Below are 21,468 nucleotides of genomic sequence, written 5' to 3' on the forward strand. Positions count from 1 at the left end.
GATATCTTGTCTTTGGTTTTCTTGGCATCTATTTATGGATAATTACTCCATAGTCTTATGGAAGTGGTTTTGGATTTTGAATGAGAGGACACAGGTTCAAGTCCTGTTTTTGCCACCTACTATCTGTGGGATATTTTGCATCACTTAACCCTTCTCAGCCTCAGTTTCCTCATCTACAAAATAAGGAGATTAAACTAGATGAGATTTAAGATCTTTTCCACCTCTGAATGAATGATTCAAAGGGTTAAGTCTTATAGAATTTCACACTTCAATGGTAATTATTTTAATCAAATTAATTTCTTCTGCATTGAAGAGATAGACATTTTGACTAAGATAGAAAAGGTTTTGGCAATACAGGCTCTATGCAGTAAGATAGATCCTACTCTGGTATGCAGGGCCATCAAGAGGGAACCAAAGATGAAATGTACCTGACTTTCAGATTTACTGGGATCCTACTGTGAGAAACAGATCCTTAGATTTTTGTGAGCAATGCTTATATTGCTAGCCCTTTCCTCCTTGTACTTTTAGTAGTTGATTCTTCCTCCCATGTGCAATTACCTTCTATCGGTCCTTATTGAAACTTGAGAGACTTCTGTGATATCCTTGAAAGAGCACTGAATCTAATCATCTCTGAGGCACTCACCTTTTCTACCTCCATTTTCTCTTTCATAAAAATGGGAATAATAATAATGCCTTTTTTGCTTTACAGATACAATGAGAATGTATTAGTAAAGTATTTTACAACCTTGAGGTTCTCTACATATAAGATAGTACGAATATTTTATTGTCTTTTTTTGTCCAAATCTCCAGTTTGCCAACGTTATTGTAAGATTTTTAAAGCTGGAAGAGACTAATGGGCAAAGTACAACCCTCTTTGGAGCATGAGTTCTCTTAGCAAATAAGAGTTGATCATTTCCTTCCTGAACCACATTAGGGGTGGGGAACTCATTACCTTCAGAGGAAGTACATTCTATTTCTGAGTAGCTCTAACTGTGAAGAAATTTTTTCTTACTCTGTGCAGAATTTTGCCTTTCAGCAACATTGGAATTTTGTTCTGATCTTCCAAGGAAACAGTTCTATCCCATGTCTCAGGTTTTTTGTTATCTACAAACTTTATCAACCCACTTGATTTTTGTCCATTGCCAACAACTATAGAAAGCCACTTGTATTTAACTGGCAGATCCTAATCTATTTTTACCATTATTTGAATATAATCATAGCCTAATTGTGCAACCTTTGTAGAGTTCTGTGATCCAGGCCATATTTATAAGATGTTTCTGTTAAAATATGGTCTCAGCTGAACTGGAAAATTGATTACAAAGTGTTATCTTATTCATACAGATATCTGGTCTATAAAATTAAATCCTGTTACATAGACTGTGACTAAATAGTCATTTCATATGAAGATGATGTCTAAAATTGAAAAGAGAGATTTAAGAGTGATGGAGTATGGTAGCCACATTCAGGTAGTACAAGGTGTGGTACATGGAGGAGGGTTTAGACTCATTCATCATTCACCATAGGACAAAAGTATTTGTCTCAATGAACAGAAGTTGCAAAAAAGGCAAAACTTCTAACAATTAAAGCTACTCAGAGATGGAATGGGATTCCCTAAGAAGTGCAGTGCTTTCACTAGAAGGTTTCAAGGAAAAGCTAGATGCCCTTAGGGGCAGTTAGGTGGTAGAATAGATGAAGCACCTGCCCTGGATTCAGGAGGACCTGAGTTCAAATCCAGCCTCAGACACTTGACACTTACTAGCTGTGTGACGCTGGGCAAGTCATTTAATCCTCATTTCCCCACAATAAACCAAAAAACTGGATGCCCACTTAATAGGTATGTTGGAGGGGGCAGAGGAGATTCTTGTTTAGGGCCAGAATGGACTAGATATGACCTCTGAGGAACCTTTCAACCAAGAGTCTGTGATATAAAATTTAGGTTAAAAGGGATAAGGACTGGACTTGTAATTTCATTGATATGGGGAACTTACAGGTGAGGAAATATCCTTTACCCAATGCAGATCTGCTACTTCTTGGCAATTTATATTCTTAAGAGAGTTGCCTAGAGCACTGAGAGGTTAAGTGAATTGCCCGTGATTATACAATCAGTATATATCACAGGCAGAACTTGAACCCAGGTCTCATTGGCTTTATTGCCAGCTCTCTGTAAATTATGCCACACTGCCTCTTTAGGTTAGTAAAAAAGCAGTATTCTAAATCATGACATGCCTATTATCTAGAAGAGTAGGGATATATGGTGGGTAGGGTTTAAAGTAACTGATATGATTCCAGACTATTTGGTCTAATCAAGAAGGAAACAGCATTTATAAGCATTTGTCTCGCTGAGAGGGAAAGGCTAGAAGAAAACGTTTGGACTGAAGAAACTCGGTCTGACTCATTATAGGATTGTAATATAGCTCAAGTCTTTCACTTTTGTTCTAAAGAGCTGAGAATTGAATGATCATCTGCCTTTCCCCCTGTGAGATTTAAAATTGGATATTAGATCATAAGACTAGTAAATGGAAGAAGCTTCTGGTTTTCAAGTTAGAGCTTTTATTGTATGGTATTCACAAGGTGATGTTGATTAGAAGGATAGGAAAGTAGAAATACAATACAAATCGTCTTAAGTCTAGGCTTAGTCTATATTCCCTATAAAACTCACCAAAAGCCGAAGGCCACCTTTGGGGAGAGAGAGAGAGAAAGACCGAGTCAAGCACGTGCTGAGCCGGGCCCAGTCGAACTCTCGTAAGCATCAGCCTGTGCAGCGCAGTCAGGAGACCAGCAGAGCAGGAAAAAAGTACCCACTTCCGTTCTCTCCTTGCCTTTTAAGCTTGCACCCGGAAGTCGAGTGCTCAGCAGGCAATCTGGCGTGTGTCGCAGGCGGACTGGTGTGCGTTGCTCATGCTGTTGGTCTCCTTCCCAAAAGGGTGGTCCTAAAAAAAACTGGCGTCTCTCCATTATCTAACCGACTGTTAAAACTTTTTACCACACCCCTATCTAAACTTGACAGTGATAATTGATTAATTTTAGCATTTCCAGGTTGAAGAATATAGGTGAAAGTGGAAGGTGGTTTTTGCACCATTAAAATTCTGTTTTTGTTTATCTGGACTCTGTATTTTTCTTTCTTTCACTGATACTGTAATCGACTACTTAGAAATCACTGAAGTCCGAATCCCTGAGGCACTCCACTGGAGACTTCTCTCTAAGCTGACATCAAACCATGAATCCTTGCTCTGTAATTCCAGTCAGTCACCATACTCAGAATCCATCTAACTGTTCTATCATTTAACTGACTTTTCTTCATCCTATCCACAAGGACAGCATGAGAAACATGATCAAATGGTGAACAGGAATGGGAACAATAGCTCCCTGTCTACTGAATTAGGAAACTACTATGTGGAAACTACATTAGGAAACTACTATGTGGCAGGCTCAGAGATTGTTTGGTAACCCTGTGTATAGTAAACCAAATGTAATAGCCTTGTCAGAAAAGGAAAGAAAGCTTGTTTGGCATGACTGCTTCTTGGTGAAACCATGCTGAATCCTTGTGACTCTTTAAAAATATATTCAAGAATTCTCTTGGGGATCAAAGTCAAGCTCACTGGCTTATTGTGACAGTTGCCTTTCTCTGGTACTGAAGAACTTCTTCATGATCATTCAGAGGTCAGCTCAGCAATTCCATCTGCAAGTTCTTTGGGATTATCACATTTAATAGCTGTGACAATCCCAGGCAGTACATAACTGTGAGAAATAATCATTAATAACCAATATCTTGGGGAGATTCAGAAGCTCTTATCTTCTCAATTCCTCATTTTTAAAAGTTCCTTTTTCCTGGAGGATATTGCTAAGTGAAATTTCATTAACTCTCCTCAACTTGGTCAGACCCCACCCAATCATCGAAAGAATTTAATCTAGGATGGGGAAACTCATTGTGTTCTACACAAGATTAACTAGAGGCAGACCCAATTGCCTAGAGAGCTGAAGGCTTCTCTTGTCCAGGGGTCACTTCTAACCCTTTGCCTCCCTCTTGAAGAGGGGATACATTCTTTGAATTGATAGCCCAAGGCTAGGGGTGTTCTGAGTGGAGATAATCTCTCTGTGCAAGGGGTCAACTCTTTGCCCCATTGACCATTTAAAGGGTATATAAGCTGTGAGCCCCACCACTATGATTGTCTTCCATCTGAGAGAAATGGCCAAACAACCATCCTTTTATTAATAAACTTCTGGCCTTATTAATAGAATGATTAAATTACCCAGAAATTTAGGAAACTAGGCCTCAGAAAGATTAACTTTTCAGACTTCACTTGTCTAACAAGTGGGAATGTTGGATCTGCCATCTTATTGCCCTTAATACTATATCATACCTACCCCTCCCTAACTCATTAGCATGATAGTATTAGTAGTAGCATCAGCTAGCATTTATATAGGGCTTTAAGAAACACAAAGTACTTTATGTTATCTCATTCTATCCTCACAACAACCCTGAGGGGGTAGATTCTATTATTATCCCTCTTTTGTAGATGAGGAAACTGAAAGGGGCAGAGGTCACAAAACTAGTATGTGTCTGAGAGAGGATTTGAACTCAGGCATTCATGACTCTAAGTCTAGCACCCTATCCACTACCACCTAACTACCCAAGTCAGCTATCAAGACATGGGAACCCAGCCCTCCAGGGGAGATAAACTTAATGGTATGGGAACTGATATAAAGTACTTTGAAATCATTCAATAAAAGTACCACAGAAATATAAGATATTACTTTTAGTACACATATATATATATACACACATATATACAATACACACATACATACATATATACATACACACATGTGTGTGTGTTACCTTCTTCCCTCTTTCCCCCACTGATTCCTTTCAGATATAGAAAGTCTTAAATCATATGGGTCAGGTCTACCTCTGTACAAAAGTCTGCTATCCAACAATCCCCATTTCCTCTTTTCACATATTCTCATCACATAAAGTCCCCTAATTTGTTTAGGAAATCCCCTACCCATTGGTACCAATGCTGTCTTCCAAAATTACACAACTTCCTCTTCCCTTTCCTCACCCCAAGTTTCCCATTGCTCTCCCTGGCCCAATTAAAACAATTTTAAAATCAGAAAATGGCTTTTGAAGTGAACCAAATTAACCTCTCTTTATTATACCATTGTATCACCGATATGATCTCTCCATATGTATATTCTTTTTACAAAGTCTACATAGTCTGTATGATCAGCTGTTGCAGAATACTGAGCTCCTGAAGGCAATTATGGATCTTCATTTTCTGGACAACCTGCTGTTGGATGGTGTCCCAGAAAGTTGATGATATCCAGCAATTGCCAGAGTCAGACATCTGGTCTTTCCCAACATCTGCATTGTGGGAGAAGAAGTCCTGAGAGAGAAAAATTTGAGGGAAGGAGATGTTTGTTGCTTCTGGGCTGCAACCATCAGTCCTTCCCCTGGGACTGTTCAGAAGATTTGGCCAGGGAGGGATGGAGTCCTTTTCTCCTGATGACAGCAGTGATGGGCCCATCAGGTAAAGATTTTATAACATTCCAGGCTTCAAAACGAGTAAGTCCTTGCATTGTGGTGGTGTTGAGCTGCAATATTTCATCTCCGGGCTGGACTACATCACTTTGTTCTGAAGCTACCCCTGCGAATAGGGAAGAAGATTTGATGGGGAGACATTATTCTGATATTTTACTTGGAGAGGAAAGCACCCAAGAGAATGAATGCCGGGGAATGCCTAAAGAAATCAGACAGCATACCCACTAGAAATTTTCCCATTAAACTAAATATGTGTTAAGAAGACCCTAAGATTCTCAGGATTATCCAGAAATTGGAGGACACATTTCCTAGTGTTTTTGCCAGATGGTATAATGCTCTGTTGGACCGAGAGTTCCTTGAGATCAGGGACTATCTTTTGCTTTTCTTTGTTCCCCCTGATGCTTAGCACAGTACCTGGCACATAGTGTTGTTTTTGTTCAGTTGTGTCCAACTCTTTATTATTTATTTATTTACTTACTTACTTACTTATTTATTTATTTATCTATCTATTTATTTATTTGTTCATTTATTTATTTATTCATTCATTCATTTATTTATTTATCTATTTATTTATTTATCTATTTATCTATTTATTTATTTATTCATTTATTCATTCATTCATTCATTCATTCATTTATTTAGTTATTTAGTTATTTATTTTAGTGAGGCAATTGGGGTTAAGTGACTTGCCCAGGGTCACACAGCTAGTAAGTGTTAAGTGTCTGAGGCTGGATTTGAACTCAGGTAATCCTGATTCCAGGGCCAGTGCTCTATCCACTGTGCCACCTAGCTGCCCCACGTGTCCAACTCTTTGTGACCCCATTTGGGGTTTCATGGCAAAGAAACTGGAGTGGTTTGCCATTTTATTTCTCTAGCTCATTTTACAGATGAGGAAACTGAGGCAAACAAGGTTAAGTGACTTGCCCAAGGTCACATAACCATCTGAGGTCATGGTTTTTTGAGGGGCTGGGCAATGAGGGTTAAGTGACTTGCCCAGGGTCACACAGCTAATAAGCATCAAGTGTCTGAGGCTGGATTTGAACTCAGGTCCTCCTGAATCCAGGACTGGTACTTTATCCACTGCACCACCTAGCTGCCCCTGAGGTCATATTTGAACCCACGAAGATGAGTCTTCCTGACTCTAGGCCTGGTGCTCTATCTACTGTGCCACCTAACTTCCCCTGGCACAGAGTAGGCACTTCATAAATGTTGATTGACTAACTGACTAAAATGCAATTTTCCATACTTCTGAAGCCTAAGTATTCCTCAGAAATAGTGGTTAAGGCAGTGCCCTGGCCAGAGTGTATGTTTAAGAGACAGAATGGGTTTTTAGGCACTCCCAATTGTGTCCAGGGAATTCAATACACTGAAGTGGATTAAAACCCCTGAAGACTGTAAAGAGAACAATGTACCCTTTCACACCCTAATACTAACATCCCTCCTTCTGCCTACAGAAGTGCTCTCATGCTACTTAGCATTTTCTAGGCGCCTTTGAAGCCTAAGGACAAGGTGATGTGGGGAAGGGACTTCATAAAAAGTCACACAAGGTGATTGTATTCATACAAACATTCTCACATACATCTACCAGACCCACACTTATGGACAGTATAAGCTGCAGTGAAAAGAGCATTGGACCAGAAGGCTTTCCATGTACTAGATTTGGGAGAGAACTTGATCAAGTCACTTGCAGCTCTGCCTCAGTTTCCACATCTGTCAAATGGGAAGTGAGACAAGATGATCTCTCAGCTCTCTTCCATATCAAATATTCTATGACTTCTCCTCAAAGTTAGTAAGTCAATCACATCTTTTTCTAAGTGTCCAACACTATTGTAAGTGCTAGTAATACAAAGAAAGACAAGTCATGCTATCTGCTCTCCAGGAGCTCACATTCTAATAGGGGCTAAGTAAATAAGTATCTACATATACATATATTCGGTATGAATGGAAAGAAATCTCAGAGGAATGGGGGGGGGTGGTAAGAAGGGGATTGTGAAAAGTTTCCCACAAGAAGGTGGGATCTGAGCCCAGTCTGGAAGGGAACTAGCAACCAGAAGTGAGTAGGAAGAACCTTCCAGACATGGAGAACAGTGAGTACAAAGGCATAGACTCTGGAGACAGAGGACCAGGTATGAGGAATAACAGGTAAGCTAGTGTAAGCAGATGACACAATACATGGAAAGGAGTCATTTATAAAAAGATTGGAAGGTCGGAAAGGACTAGGTTATCAAGAGCTTTAAATGCCAAACAGAGGAATTCCTTGGATCGATTAACATAGGTCTGGAGGTCATGGGAATTTATTTAGTATGGAAGTAACATGGTTAGAAAAGTCTTAGAGATTTGCCTGAGACACAGGATAGATAAGTGTCTTGCTTTGGTTGAGATAGCTAAAAAGTTTAAAAGATGAGATTTAAACTCAGATCTTTCTGGTTTGAGGTCCAGTATTCTATTGACTATGACTTGCTACTTCTCAGATGCAGTATAGTCCATGTGAAATATTTAAGGGCTAGAAAATATCAAATTATTTTGGAGAGTTTTTCTATATACCCCCAGGAGAAAGATTGATACCTTATTTAACTTCCATACCTTTGAAAATTCTGTTAACTGATATAGGCTTATCTCCATGAATTGAGCCTTTTCCTCCTTCCAAACTGAATCCTAAACCGGCAGATGTCTTTTCAAGAGTTACAGTACAGATGGTAACTTCAGTTGCTGAGGAAAAACAGAAGGTCATGTAAGGGAAGTTTACTCTTCTTCCATGCCCATTTATTGAGACATCATTGGCAAAAAAAACCCAACCAGCTGTCGTGCACATTTACTGACCATCATGCTCCCTTCAGTGAGTCGGCCACCATTTTGACAAAAGTAGTCCCACTTATAATGGCACTGACTTACTCAAGTGGGAGGCTAGGGGTTGGGTGTGTACTGCCTGGGATTCTGAAAACCTCTGAGACTCTATTTCCACCCACTCTTCCCAGGCAGAAAAGACTGCAGCTTCAGCCAGAGGGCTCTTTGCCCTTGGCTCTCCAACTCTGATGGATGGCCCAAGCTCTTCTTGGATCTCCACTTGAAAAGGAATCCTGCCTTTCTGATTCTCAAGACTTGGTGATTAGACCTATAATTTGTCAGTACTAGCTGTACTAACCCCGCCCGGCCCCCCACCCCAAACCCCTGTACCTGCCTTGGCCTCTAGTCTCTAGGGCTGGAGGCAAGAGACCTGGGTTCCATCTCCACTAGGCTTTATTAAGTTCCTCCTTTATAAAATAAGTGAGTTGGACCAGATAATCTCTAAGATTCCATTTAGCCCTAAGTATTGCTGAATCTATTATGAGCACAAAATCTAGGTCTTTGTCTGGCCCTTAATGAATACATGAATGTGTGTAATATATGTGGATGTACGCAATATTATATATGTATATGTAATATTATATTGCATTTAATATGTTCAATATAATGTGTATCTATTATATGTGTATATATGTATATTAAGTAAATGTGTATGCATAATATAAAATTCTCATAAGAATTTTTATTATAATTTTATATGTGTATACACAAATATATGTGAAGGTATGCATATTAGTATTTTACATTTTTTATATGGAATGAGAAATAACTCTAAGAGATGCCTGGCTTAGCATAATGCCTTTCTCCCCCAAATGGAAAGCTCATGACTACCTCCCCTACCCACTCCCTGTAAAACCTCACCTCCAGTCTAGTACCTTCAAATAGATTTATTGCTTCAAGCCTTCTTTTGATTTAAAGAAATGTCCTGGGGGAGGTTAACAGTCCCATATTTAAGGACACAGTTCCCAAAGGTATTTCTACTCCAATGAATAATAAGCCAAACCTCCAAGATGTTAGGACAGTATCATTCCCTTTTGTCTAACCTTATCCATTCCTGAAATGGAGATGTCTGAGAATTCTTTTGAAATTAGGGTAACTAATTTGTACAAACTTTTGGAATCAGTCAAACCTCCCTCGTCTAACTAAGGGTTGAGGGGGCTATTCCCTGGTAAAATATTGTTTTAAAAAATCTTGTTTCAAATATAAATTTAGTTTAAAAATTAAGGGGTCTTGACTCTCTTCCAGGTTATGAGGACCACCATCATGGAACACCCATCTGGTAATGCTCAAGTATCAGTCTGAAGATACTTGAGCAGCACCATGGGATTTCTTCCCCATTGTGAACCATTACATGCGATTGAATTTAGCCTGATTTATCTACCAATATATGCCCATATTCCAATAGCTGGGCTTCTTAATCACCCAGTTGACTAGCATTTATTAAACACCTACTATGTGCCAATTACTATGCTACGCATTGAGGATGTGAAGAAAGGCAAAAACCAATCCCTTCTCACAAGAATTCACAATTTAATGGGGGAGACAATATGTAAGAGACTATGTACAAGAAGATATATGTACAGGATAAGTTGATGACAATCTGAAGAGGGAAAGCATTAGCATTTAGAAGTCATTACAGAAGGAATGTGAAAGGTTTCTAGCAGAAGGTGAGACTTTAGCTCAGGGCTTCTTAAATTTTTTCAACTTGTAACCCCTTTTTACCCAATAAATTTTTATGTGACCTTGTGTATATAGGTATATAAAATAGATATGCATAACCTTTTACTGTTGCCAAATTTTTCACAACCCCCACATTCAATTACATGGCCCCATATAGGGTTACAACCCACAGTTTGAGAAGCTTTGCTTTAGCTGATGCCTAAAAGAAGAAAAAGAAGCTAGGAGATGAAGATGAGGAGGGAGAAAATCCTAGGCATTAGGAAACTAAGTTAATGAAAAGACTTGGAATCCAGAGATGGAGTATCATACATGGGAATAGCAAAGAGTATATTGGTATTTGATTGCAGAATACATGTTAAGAGGGAAGGGAGGGAAGTATAAAAAGGGCTGGAAAAGGAGATAAGGGTTGGTTTATGGAGGCTTTATAAGCCACAGAATTTTATATTTGATCCTGTAGGTAATATGGAGTCACAAGAGTTTATTGAATGAGGGGAATGGGATGGGAAGAGATGGATGTGATATGAGGCACTATGCTTTAGAAAGATTGTGTTGATGGGTGAATGGAGGATAAGCTGGAGTGGACAGTCACTTGTGGCAGTAAGACCAAAGCAATAAGCTATTGCAAGCATCTAAGTGTGAGGTGATGAGGGCCTGCACCTGGGTGGTGACAGTGCCAGAGGCAAGAAGGGAGTATATATGAGACGTTATGGAGGTAGAAACTACAGGACTTGGCAACTAATTGAATTTGGCGGTGAGAGCAGGGCGGAACAGTGAGAGAAAATTGTGAACTGATGAGATCACCAAGTGAAATAGTACAAAGGAAGAAGAGAAAAGGGCCCAGGACAGGGCCTTGGGGGATACCCATGGCTAGCAATCAATCCACTAGGAAGCTTTATGAAGCACAGCTTCAGACATTTTGCTGGACCCTGGCAATATAATGACCAAAGCCTCAAGGGATTTACATTCTAACCGGGTGAACAATGTGTGTGCATCTACTTTGCATGTGTTTATATATACTACCTAGGTATGTGTATTCATATACACAATATGTTTACATGTAGTATCTACACAGATGAACAGAACAGATATGATGCAACCATGGGGTGGGAAAGTGGGGAGGAGGAAGCAGCATCCTGGCAGCATGGGGGAAGGGAAGGACCAAGAAAGCCTCCTACAGAAAAAGCAGGAGCTTGAGCTATCTTGAAGGAAACCAGGGTCTCCAAGAGATGGGAGTGAGGAGGGAGAACAGTCCAACCATCGAGGACAGAAAGAGCAAAGGCACAAGGATGAGAGATAGATTGTCATGTGTGAGGAACAACAAGAAGGCCTACATGGCTTGACTGAAGAATATATGGGAGGAAGTAATGAATAATGTTAGAAAAGTAAGAAGAATCTGGGTTGTGAGAAACTTTAAATGCCAAACAAGACTATATTGGATGCTAGAGACAATAGGGAGACATTAGAGGTTATTGAGGTGGGGAGAATGTGTGTGTGTGTGTGTGTGTGTGTGTGTGTGTGTGTGTGTGTGTGTGTGTGTGTGTGTGTAAGATGGAGCAACAGAGAGACAGAGACAGAGACAGGGACAGAGATGGTCAGACCTGCCAGTTTAGTGACAGCATAGATTTGGTGGAGGAGAGATTGGAGTTGGGGAGAGGCTTGAGGCAGAGAGAATAAGGGGGCTATTTCAGGGACCAACCTTTGTTTGCAGACCATGACAAAGGCTCACTAATCATATGAGGGGTTCAAAGTATGTGGATGTAGTCTCTCATTTGGTCTTCACAACAGTTGTGTAACGTGGGTTCCATTGTTATTCCTATTTTACGGAGCAGAAAATTGAGAGGCTCCCCAGGGCTAAGTGGTTTGTCCACAGTTACACAGGTAGAAAGTACCTGAGTTGGTATTTAAACTTAGGTCTTCTTAAAAAAAGAAGTAGTAGCTGGACACTTTTAGGTTTAATCTGCATTTTAAAAAATTTTCTCTATCACTTTCTTAAGTCTAGATAATTAACAAAATGATAACCAAGCCCTGATCTGTAGCATCTGCCAGTTTGCAAGGTACATATGCACATGCTGAAGATTTCCCAATCCCCTCTCCCTGAAGTCAGTATGAGCTGGTGCCAGTACACCCCCAAAGCAAACAGACTGGAAAGGAGGAGATGCGCTTGAGTGATATTACAGATATCAATCAATAAGTCTTTGTAACTGTTTGGCTGTTTGTGGGCTGTGAGGGAGAGCACAGAGCCAAAAAGGATGCTTGCACCTGAGTCACTCCTAACGAGGCTCTTGGTCCTGTTCAACAAAAATAGGGACATTAGGAAAATTGGCCAATTTTTGTAAGGATTTTTGTTTGTTTTGTTCTGTTGGGTGGGTGAGGTAGGGAGGGACATGGGGATATAGAGAATAAGATCTGTTTTAAAAATGTTGAGTTAGTGGGCCTGTTTTATTCCAAAATTACTCCTGTCAGCATCAAGCACAGTAAGTTGCAGAGCAGTTGCCAACCTTCCCTGTTACAGGGAATTCCTCACCCCTATTCCTCACCCTTTTACCTCACCCCAGGTCACCATACTAATGAGATCACAACAAACTTAAAACCTTGGGAATGGATGAAAGAAGGGTGATATTCAGGTTTAAGACGAAGTAAAACAAACTGCATTTCTAAGGAGCTTAGAAGAAGGGATTTCAACCTGGGCTCCACCCACCAAGGACAGATTTCAGAGGGTTTTTTAACTTGGAGTGGGGGGGGGGGAGAGGAGCGGGGGGCAGAAATTGCATCTTCACTTCAGTATAATTGGTTTCCTTTATTATCCTATGCATTTTATTTCAGGCAGAAAACAAGATTATACTAAGAAGGGTTCCATAGATTTCACCAACCTACCAATGGGGATTCTAAAGCACAAAAATGTTTAGAACCCCTGAAGTAGAAGAAACCAATTGTTTCTGGTCTGACTTAGAATAGAATTGACTTCAACATTTCCAGTCAGTGATCTATACAGCAAGAAATTCAATCACTGTAAGGCTTTATAGAAAGTTAAAGCAGCTATTCTATTGTCTTGGCATTTTGTCACGTCATCATACAAATTCTGTTTAAATGTAATTTGAATGATGAGAGTCTGTTCATGTGCTAGATCGCCTGCAGAAATGATCTCATTGACAATTACAATATTCGCTGAGTGGCTAGAGGGACTCATATAACCTGTTTATCAGCATCTACTTCATTTCCCTACCTTCAGAGGAGTAAGGCTGCCCCAATTAAGGCCAACAAGCTTCTAAGTGAGTTGTTTCTTTTGCAACACTTTTAAAAGGCACTTTTCTAAGGCTTCACATAGTTTTCTTGAACAACAGCCAAACAGACCTTCTTGGGACTATTGTGCTAACAAAGAAATGTTTGTACACAGTTCAATGCTGGCAACAAAAAGCTATTAAAAGTCACACCTAGTGTTTTCAGGGGTGCTGTGAATGAAATAGAAGAAACCCATGCAAGTCTGCTCTCCCTCTCTCAGCCGGTTTTATTCCAAAATGACTCCTGTCAGCATCAAACACAGTAATCAACAGGTTTTTTGTTTGCTTGATTTTTTTTCCCTTTCAGTTATTGTGTCAGCTGCAGCATGGGAGAGTAGGGCAAGGTGTGTCCTTCCATGCTAAGAGGAGTAACTGCCTATAATTTAAAGCACCCCACTCTATTGTTCAGTCACAATTCTGTTCTGTTACATAGTAGACTCCCTAAACCTCCATTTCTGGCCTTAACATATCATCCAAGCTCGTCTATAATTTCCAAGAAGCCCAGATGGGACACAGAGACACACATCAGCAATAGGGCAATAGACTTGTATGACCTCCCTAAAACTTAACATGTCTAGGACTGAATTCCTCTTCTTTCTCTCCCAAATAGCTGCTTCTCCTTTCCCTCTTTCTCCTTCTTCTCCTCCTTCTTCTTCTTCTTCTCCTCCTTCTCCTTCTTTTCTTCTCCTTCTTTCTTCTTCTTCTTCTTCTTCTTCTTCTTCTTCTTCTTCTTCTTCTTCTTCTTCTTCTTCTTCTTCTTCTTCTTCTTCTTCTTCTTCTTCTTTTTGCATAGGACCTAAGTACCCTATTTATCTTGATCTCATTATTCTCTTCCTTATGCAAGCTCCCTCCCTTTAGTCTCCCTTCCCCATGTTTTTAATTGCTCATTAAATTCTGCTAATTTTTTTTCTTCTTGAGGTCAATCATTTCCTCTCACACCAAAAAAAAAAAGTCAGCTTTCTTTTGACAAGTGAAGGTTGCTCCCACCTCTTTTTAGGTGTTCCTGCACTCAGGGGTGACTGCACCCAGTTACCACATGTCCCCTCCTTGGCTCAAAAATGCCTTAATAATGTGAGTCTTTTTGCCAGCCCATGGGATACTTCAACTAGAAATCATGCCTCTGGCCAAGAGTTAAAATAGAACAGAATTCCTCCCACCCACCTCCCTCTGTTCTCAGACTGACGTTTCAAAGAAACTTTTCTCCCAGAGGATTTATTAGACTTCAATTCTAGTCCCAATTTTGCCACTAGCTTTGTGACTTCAGACAAGTTATTTTATCTCTCTGGACCTTGGTTTTCTTATCAGAGAAATGAGGAGATTGGAGTAGAATCTAGTCACTTGATCTTTAAGCTCTCTTTCAGCTTTAAAATTGTCTGATTCTAATTTGAAATATAAGTTTCTATCTATAAGGTAATGGAAGGTCCCTTCTTTTTCTGGCATTCAATGTGCTATCATTTTGGAATATTGCCATAAAGTCTGGTTTGCTCTTGGGTGTTCCCCATGGGGATGAATAAGCTAAATGCTCTGGTATGGTCACTATTCCATACTGTATCTCTATTAAGGGATGCTGTCAAATTGCTATGGAAAGAAAACATTAAAACATATTTAAATGCATTCGAATGAATATTCTAAGTGATTTATTGGTTGTGTGACCTTAGGTGAGCTGCCTTCCCTCACTGGGTCTCAGTTTCCTCATCTATAAAATGAGAGATTCAAACAAGATACTCTAAGGCCTTTTCTAACCCGAAATCCAAGGATTCCATGATCCCAAGGCTTTCTCTTCCTTCAAAGCCCAACTCAGAGGTTGTCTGCTCCATGAGGATGTTCCTGTTCTTTCCCCAGGGGAATTTGATTATCTCCTCTTTATATTAGTTTCTTTTATATCAGTTATATTAAGTTATATTGGTTTCCTTGACACCTGTCATTAACCAAATATCAATTTTCCTAATTAAAATTTCCTATAGTGCTTCTCTTTTGATAGTGTGAATTTTATCTCAGATCATAGAAGATTATAATGTCTCAGACAATGATAAAAATAAGATTTAAGGTGAGTAAATGAAGAAAGTTGCCATTTTCTGCATATATTTGTCTATATTAGTAGGTCGGTCCTCTCCATGTCCTCATGGAGTTTATAATTTAGAAGGGAGATACACCAGAGATAGATATAATGCACCACGTTAGATGAAAAGTGCAGAGCAATGAGCTCTTCTACCCAGTGTGCATTTGTAGTCCCTCCCCCCCTCTAGGTGTGGTACCACCTTCTCTCTCTAAGTCTTTAAACTTGCCAGTCCAAAGTTCACCATGGATGATTTTATTGCTGCTCTTCTTGCTGACAATGGCTCTGGAATATGCAAAGCTGGCTTTGCAAGAGACGATGCCCCTTGGTTGTCTTTCCTTCCATTGAAGTAGTCCCAGACATTAGGGTGTGATGGCGGGTATGGAACAGAAAGACACCTACAGTGGATGATGAGGCCCAGAACAAGAATGGTATTCTGACCCTGAAGTGCCCCATTGCACATGATAATTTTATAGCAACATATTTAGTTTGCTTTGCAATCCTGTGGATTTTATCCCATACATTGTGAGTGGCATTTGATAGCCTTCAGAGAAGGCATCCATAGGCCTTATCATACTGCCCAAGGAAACCATAACACAAAAATGTGAAGAACTCTTAGTCTAGACCAAGAAGTGCCATGTCAGACTTCAGAATCCTACACAGGAACCTGCTACTACTACTACTATTACCTGACTCTTAGAGCATGCCACATAGGACACTCATAAACACAAAAGTTCCTGAATATCTTGGGTTCCCTCATCCACACATGCCATTTCTTTGCCTAAGCAGTCCCATTACCTGGCATTAAACCTTTAGGGAAAAAAGTTCTTAGCTACATTGCAGGGAAGGAATCAAAGGGTTATGAGTTGCTATGGTATTTATGGGCTGCAAAAAAATGGGAAAACTTACTCGATTCTGTGGAAACCTCACTGGCTGCTGAAGATGCAGACTCAATGGAAGAATTCAGCCCTGTCTCATCTTCCTGCACTTTCCTCGTCACAATAACGGCCTGCTTTGGGTCTCTAGCTTGGCGGATGATGGCCAAGGCTTCATTATGTGTTGTGCCTTTAAGAGATTTCCCATTAATAGATAGGACCTCATCTCCTTTCTGTATGGTCCCTTCTTGAAAGGCCAGCCCATTAGGAAATACACGGTGAACCTGAATAGAGCACAAAGAACAAAGACCAATGCATGAGAGCAGAGAAAATCCCATCCTAACAAACTCCATAGGCTCTCCAGATCATTTTGTCATAGTAAAACTCTATTGCACTATTAACTATCTGGAGCTAAAGATGAAAATGAAGCACTTGCTCATCCTCTATGCCCCAATTAATAATCACTTACATGTGTGTAGTACTTTAGGGTTTATAAGACACTTTCCTCATCACAGTCCCACGTGATGGGTAGTGCACATGTTAATTTTTAGTATGGTTTAAATGTGGAAAGGCAGCTTGGTTTAGCTGATAGCAAGCCAACCTCAGAATTTCCAATCCCTGGAAGACCTGAACCCAGAAGTTCTCACCTGGGGTGAGGTGGTAATGTAGCTGTTATGACAAATATTTGCTTGGTTGGTGGCAGAAGTGACTCTTTAGCAAACTTCTCTGACCCCCCATTCTCATCCAAATCACTGAGCAGTCCCTGTCCAAACTCCCAGAAGCCCAAGCTGTGGCCAGAAACTGTGACTACTCACCGTGATTGCCTTGTTTTCTAGGTCAACTCCTCCTGCTAAACTGAATCCAAGGCCAGCCCCTTCTTCCTTATGCAAAATGGTAACATGGATGCTGTCAAATTGCTATGGAAAGAAACCATTAAAACATAATTAAATGCATTTGAATGAATAGTCTAAGTGATTTATTGGTTCTGCGACCTTAGGTGTGCTGCTTTCCCTCACTGGGCCTGTTTCCTCATCTATAAAATGAGAGATTCAAACAAGATACTCTAAGGCTTTTTCCAACCAGAAATCCAAGGATCCCATGATCCCAAGGCTCTCTCTTCCTTCAAAGCCCAACTCAGAGGTTGTCTGCTCCATGAGGATTTCCCTGTTCTTTCCCCAGGGGAATTTGATTATCTCCTCTTTATGTTAGTTTCTTTTATATCAGTTATATTAAGTTATGTTGGTTTCCCTGACACCTGCCATTAACTTCCCATAGTGCTTCTCTTTTGATTGTGTGAATTTTATCTCAGATTACAGAAGATTATAATGTCTCAGACAATGATAAAAATAAGATTTAAGGCGAGTAACTGAAGAAAGTTGCCATTTTCTGCATATATTTGTCTATGAGTAGATCTGTCCTCTCTCTCTCTCTCTCTCTCTCTCTGTCTCATTATTTTAAAAATCTTCATTGCTTGGAAAGCCTGAGTTTAAGTCTTTGTTCTGCTACCTGATTAACTGTGTGACCTTGGCAAGGTGCCTCAGTTTCTTTATCTGTAAAATGAGGGGATAAGAAAATGTTATCTTGAATCTCCCTTCCAACTCTAACATTCTATTCTTCTAAGGGATAGTTAATCCTTTTCCTATTACCCATATGCCATGTTACTATATGGACTTGGGGCCCTCAGAACATAGAATAACCCCTCTCACCTCTCTGAGGTGATCCCCATTCTAATCTTTATGGAGCAGACTTCTGGGTCCTACATTTACATGTTCTTCTAGGGGTACCATAATAGTAAAGTATAATAGAAAGAGCACTAGTTTAGGAGCATGAAGACCTAGTCTACTTGGTATCATGTTAAAAACACTCATTGGCTATCAAATGCCACTCACAAACTAGGTGACCTTCAGCATCCCCGTCTATCACAAAAATAGGTTAGGATTATGGGGGCAGTGAGGTGGCACAGTGGATAAAGCATCAGCCCTGGATTCAGGAGGACCTGAGTTCAAATCCAGCTTCAGACACTTGACACTTACTAGCTCTGTAACCCTGGGCAAGTCACTTAACCATAATTGCCCCACACCAAAAAAAGAAAAAAGAAAAAAAAGGGGGATTATGACTGGGGGGGGGTCATATGTCACAAAGTTGTTGCAAAGGAAGGACTTTGTAATGGGAATGTACTCTATGAATGTGAGGATCTGCTATTACTACAACAATGAATATACAACTGGGAATGGAATAGATGAGCTATAAGGTTCTTTTCAACGCAGAGATTCTTTACTTCTAACTAGCTGAGGCATCAATCATGTGGTGGGATGGTAAGAGGACATTTTATGCACACTATCATTTACTACCTATAATTTTTTTTCCAGATTAAACATTTTTATTCAGATTTTTCCGTTCCACTATCTAGCAGGACTCTTACCTTCGACTTGTTTTCTGTTTTGTTTTGTTTTTTAATCTCTTAAATGATCTTTATTATTACAATGTCTGAGGTCCCTTCCTAGTTCTAAATCTATGATCTTGTGATCTCGAAGTCATTGGATCCCAAGTATAACTATTTGGGGGGGGGGTGCAGAGCAATGAGGGTTAAGTGACTTGCCCAGGGTCACACAGCTAGTGTCAAGTGTTTGGGGTCAGATTTAAACTCATGTCCTCCTAAATCCAGGGACTGTGCTTTATTCACTGTGCCACCTAGCTGTCCCCCCAAGAATAACTCTTGGTTTTGAGACATCTGACCAACTGAAAGGTTACTTCTATCTCTATATTTGTTACTCTGTAATTCTAAAATGTCTTCACAGAGTGGTGGATCTGAGTGAGTAAAACACAGGAGAACCATCCCCACACTCTCTAATAAGCTAACCAGTGGCAGGCAACATTGTGAAATATCAAAGTTGATCCTGATCTGTAAAAAAAAAAAAAAAAAAGAGGAGAAATTTATCTTTTCTAGCTTCCTTCTCCTACTCGTTTGCTCCTCAACCTATTTTGTTAACTATGTTAGCACACAAGAGCTTAAGATGTTAGTCTTACCTGGAATATTTTCACTAGAACCAAAACATCTAGAAGATCTAAAAAGCCATTGAATACCCAAAGGAATAAATCTCTAATTATGGAATTTCAGAGAGGTTGAGGAAACATTTTGAGGCAGGGAAAGTTCCTGGGGTTCCTTAGAGACATAAATCATCATGTAGCACTACATTGAATTCTCTGGCCTACTTTCTTTTTTTGTTTGTTTGCAGGGCAATGAGGGTTAAGTGACTTGCCCAGAGTCACACAGATAGTGTCAAGTGTCTGAGGTTGGATTTGAACTCAGGTTCCCCTGAATCCAGGGCTCGTGCTTTATCCACTGTGCCACCTAGCTGCCCCCTATGGCCTACTTTCAACATTAAATAGAAGGTACAGATATGGACAATAGTTTACTACAAGAGACTTGTTATTACAGGAATACCTATGTAATAGGTATAACCTATACTTATTTGTTTTTGGTTTTGTTGTTGTTTTTGTTTTTGTTTTGGCGGGGCAATGAGGGTTAAGTGGCTGGCCCAGGGTTACACAGCTAGTATATGCCAAGTGTTTGAGGCTGGATTCAAACTCAGGTCCTCCTGAATCAAGGCTGGTGCTTTATTCACTGAGCCACCTAGCTGACCCCCTATAACCTATACCTATTATAGCTATACCTAGCACCTTCAGATCAGGTCAAGCTGCTGTGTAAATTTATGTTGGCCACACCTCCACCAGAGGAGTAAGATGATACCAGTTTCATCATGCTTGAGTAGTTTTAAGTCAAACTGGTCTTAGTCTGTATCCTTACCTAACAGTTACTTTCTATGAGAAACACATATTACCAGTAAAATCATAAAGCTTTCAGAGCTGGAAGGGACCTTTGAGACCATCTCACCCAATTATACTGTTTGACAAACTGAGGCCCAGAGAGGAGAGTGGTTTGCCCGAAGTCATGTCATTTGTAGGGAGCAGAGTCAGGACCTGAACATAAGTCTTCTAACTCCTAGGACAGAGCTCTTTTTATTACCTTATGCTTCTTCTCACTCAGTGCACCTAAGCTAGAGCCATATGAATAATATGAATTGGTTATCAAATGCTAGATAAGTAGTTACATGCCCCTCAGCAGGTCATTTCATTTCTCTAATGGTTTCTTCATCCATGGACTAAATGATCACTGCCCTCACACCCAGCTTCCATAACTAAAATGCTCATAAGGTTGCCATGCAGAAAACACTTGAGCTATAAAACATATAAATGTGACCTGTAAATACTATGAATCAATGAATGGACCATTGAGACCTCCTTTATAATTCTAGGAATGAATGAACAGTATAGGAAAAACTATTTATTTTATTGTTTGGGAAGAATCATTATACTTTTTAAATCTAACCGTGTGGGAATACATTCTGTCCCCAAAATATCTGCTGACCCCAGTAATTCTTTAAAAATGGGGAAGATGGTTACAAGGTATTTGAGGTTCCCCCAGGTCCTAGATCCACACAAAGCATTCTTGTTCTAGGTCCCCACACCCAGATCTTATTTTGAGTTCATCAAAGTTTGTGTTTTGGGTTCCCTGGTGTTTTGGCTTTACCCAAATTTTGTCAGATATTTACATTTACTCACATTTGTCTCAATCTACCTTGCTTTTTAAGTTGTCCTCTTGACAACTTTGCTTAAGCGTGAGGGTATCCTTGTCTAAATTCTATATATAGATAGTTCCAGCTTTATGTATTTGAATTTACATAAAGAAATCTGCATTCAAAAAGATCGATCTACCTATGTTAAATTTACTGTACAATACTGTGCTCTCTCTTTCCACACTCTACCCGATGCTTCTCCCAGCCCCCCAAAAAATAAACAAACAAAACTAAAAAAAAATCCTTCAAGTGAAAGCAGAAGCATAAAGAGACTGCCACCACTGTCTGAGTGGGGTGAGGAGAGACAAGACATTAGCCTGCTCCACCCACCTGCATGTCCAGCACCAGGGTCTGTTATCTGTCCATCTACTCAGATACTGTGTGTCTGTCCCTGGCCTCTGTGTGTATCTTGTCCTCTGCTCTCTGTGTCCATGTCTGTGTCGGTGTCTGTCCCCTCATGTCTGCCCACCTCTTGTTTTTCCTCTAGGTTGTAGCCAGGCCCTTGTGGCTGGCCCTGATTCACCTTGGGTCTCTTTGTCCCTGGCCCCTGTCTGTT

The 21,468-nt window shown here is 40.1% G+C and overlaps 1 protein-coding gene across 4 annotated transcripts in view; it reads right to left on the bottom strand.

The window, feature by feature from the left end:
• Positions 1 to 2,938: 2,938 nt before the first annotated feature.
• The window catches only part of IL16 (interleukin 16), a 170,426-nt gene continuing 151,896 nt past the window's right edge, over positions 2,939 to 21,468 (bottom strand). For all 4 annotated transcript variants that reach the window (XM_043987106.1, XM_043987107.1, XM_043987108.1 and 1 more), the window contains 4 exons: positions 17,091 to 17,192; positions 16,310 to 16,559; positions 8,126 to 8,251; positions 2,939 to 5,648 (listed from right to left, as the gene is read on the bottom strand). In XM_043987106.1, the coding sequence (XP_043843041.1) occupies positions 5,443 to 5,648; positions 8,126 to 8,251; positions 16,310 to 16,559; positions 17,091 to 17,192 (684 nt within the window). In that variant the 3' untranslated portion in view covers positions 2,939 to 5,442. The remainder of the gene's footprint in view (positions 5,649 to 8,125; positions 8,252 to 16,309; positions 16,560 to 17,090; positions 17,193 to 21,468) is intronic.

This window comes from Dromiciops gliroides, chromosome 2, assembly GCF_019393635.1.
Source record: "Dromiciops gliroides isolate mDroGli1 chromosome 2, mDroGli1.pri, whole genome shotgun sequence".
Lineage (NCBI taxonomy): Eukaryota > Metazoa > Chordata > Mammalia > Microbiotheria > Microbiotheriidae > Dromiciops > Dromiciops gliroides.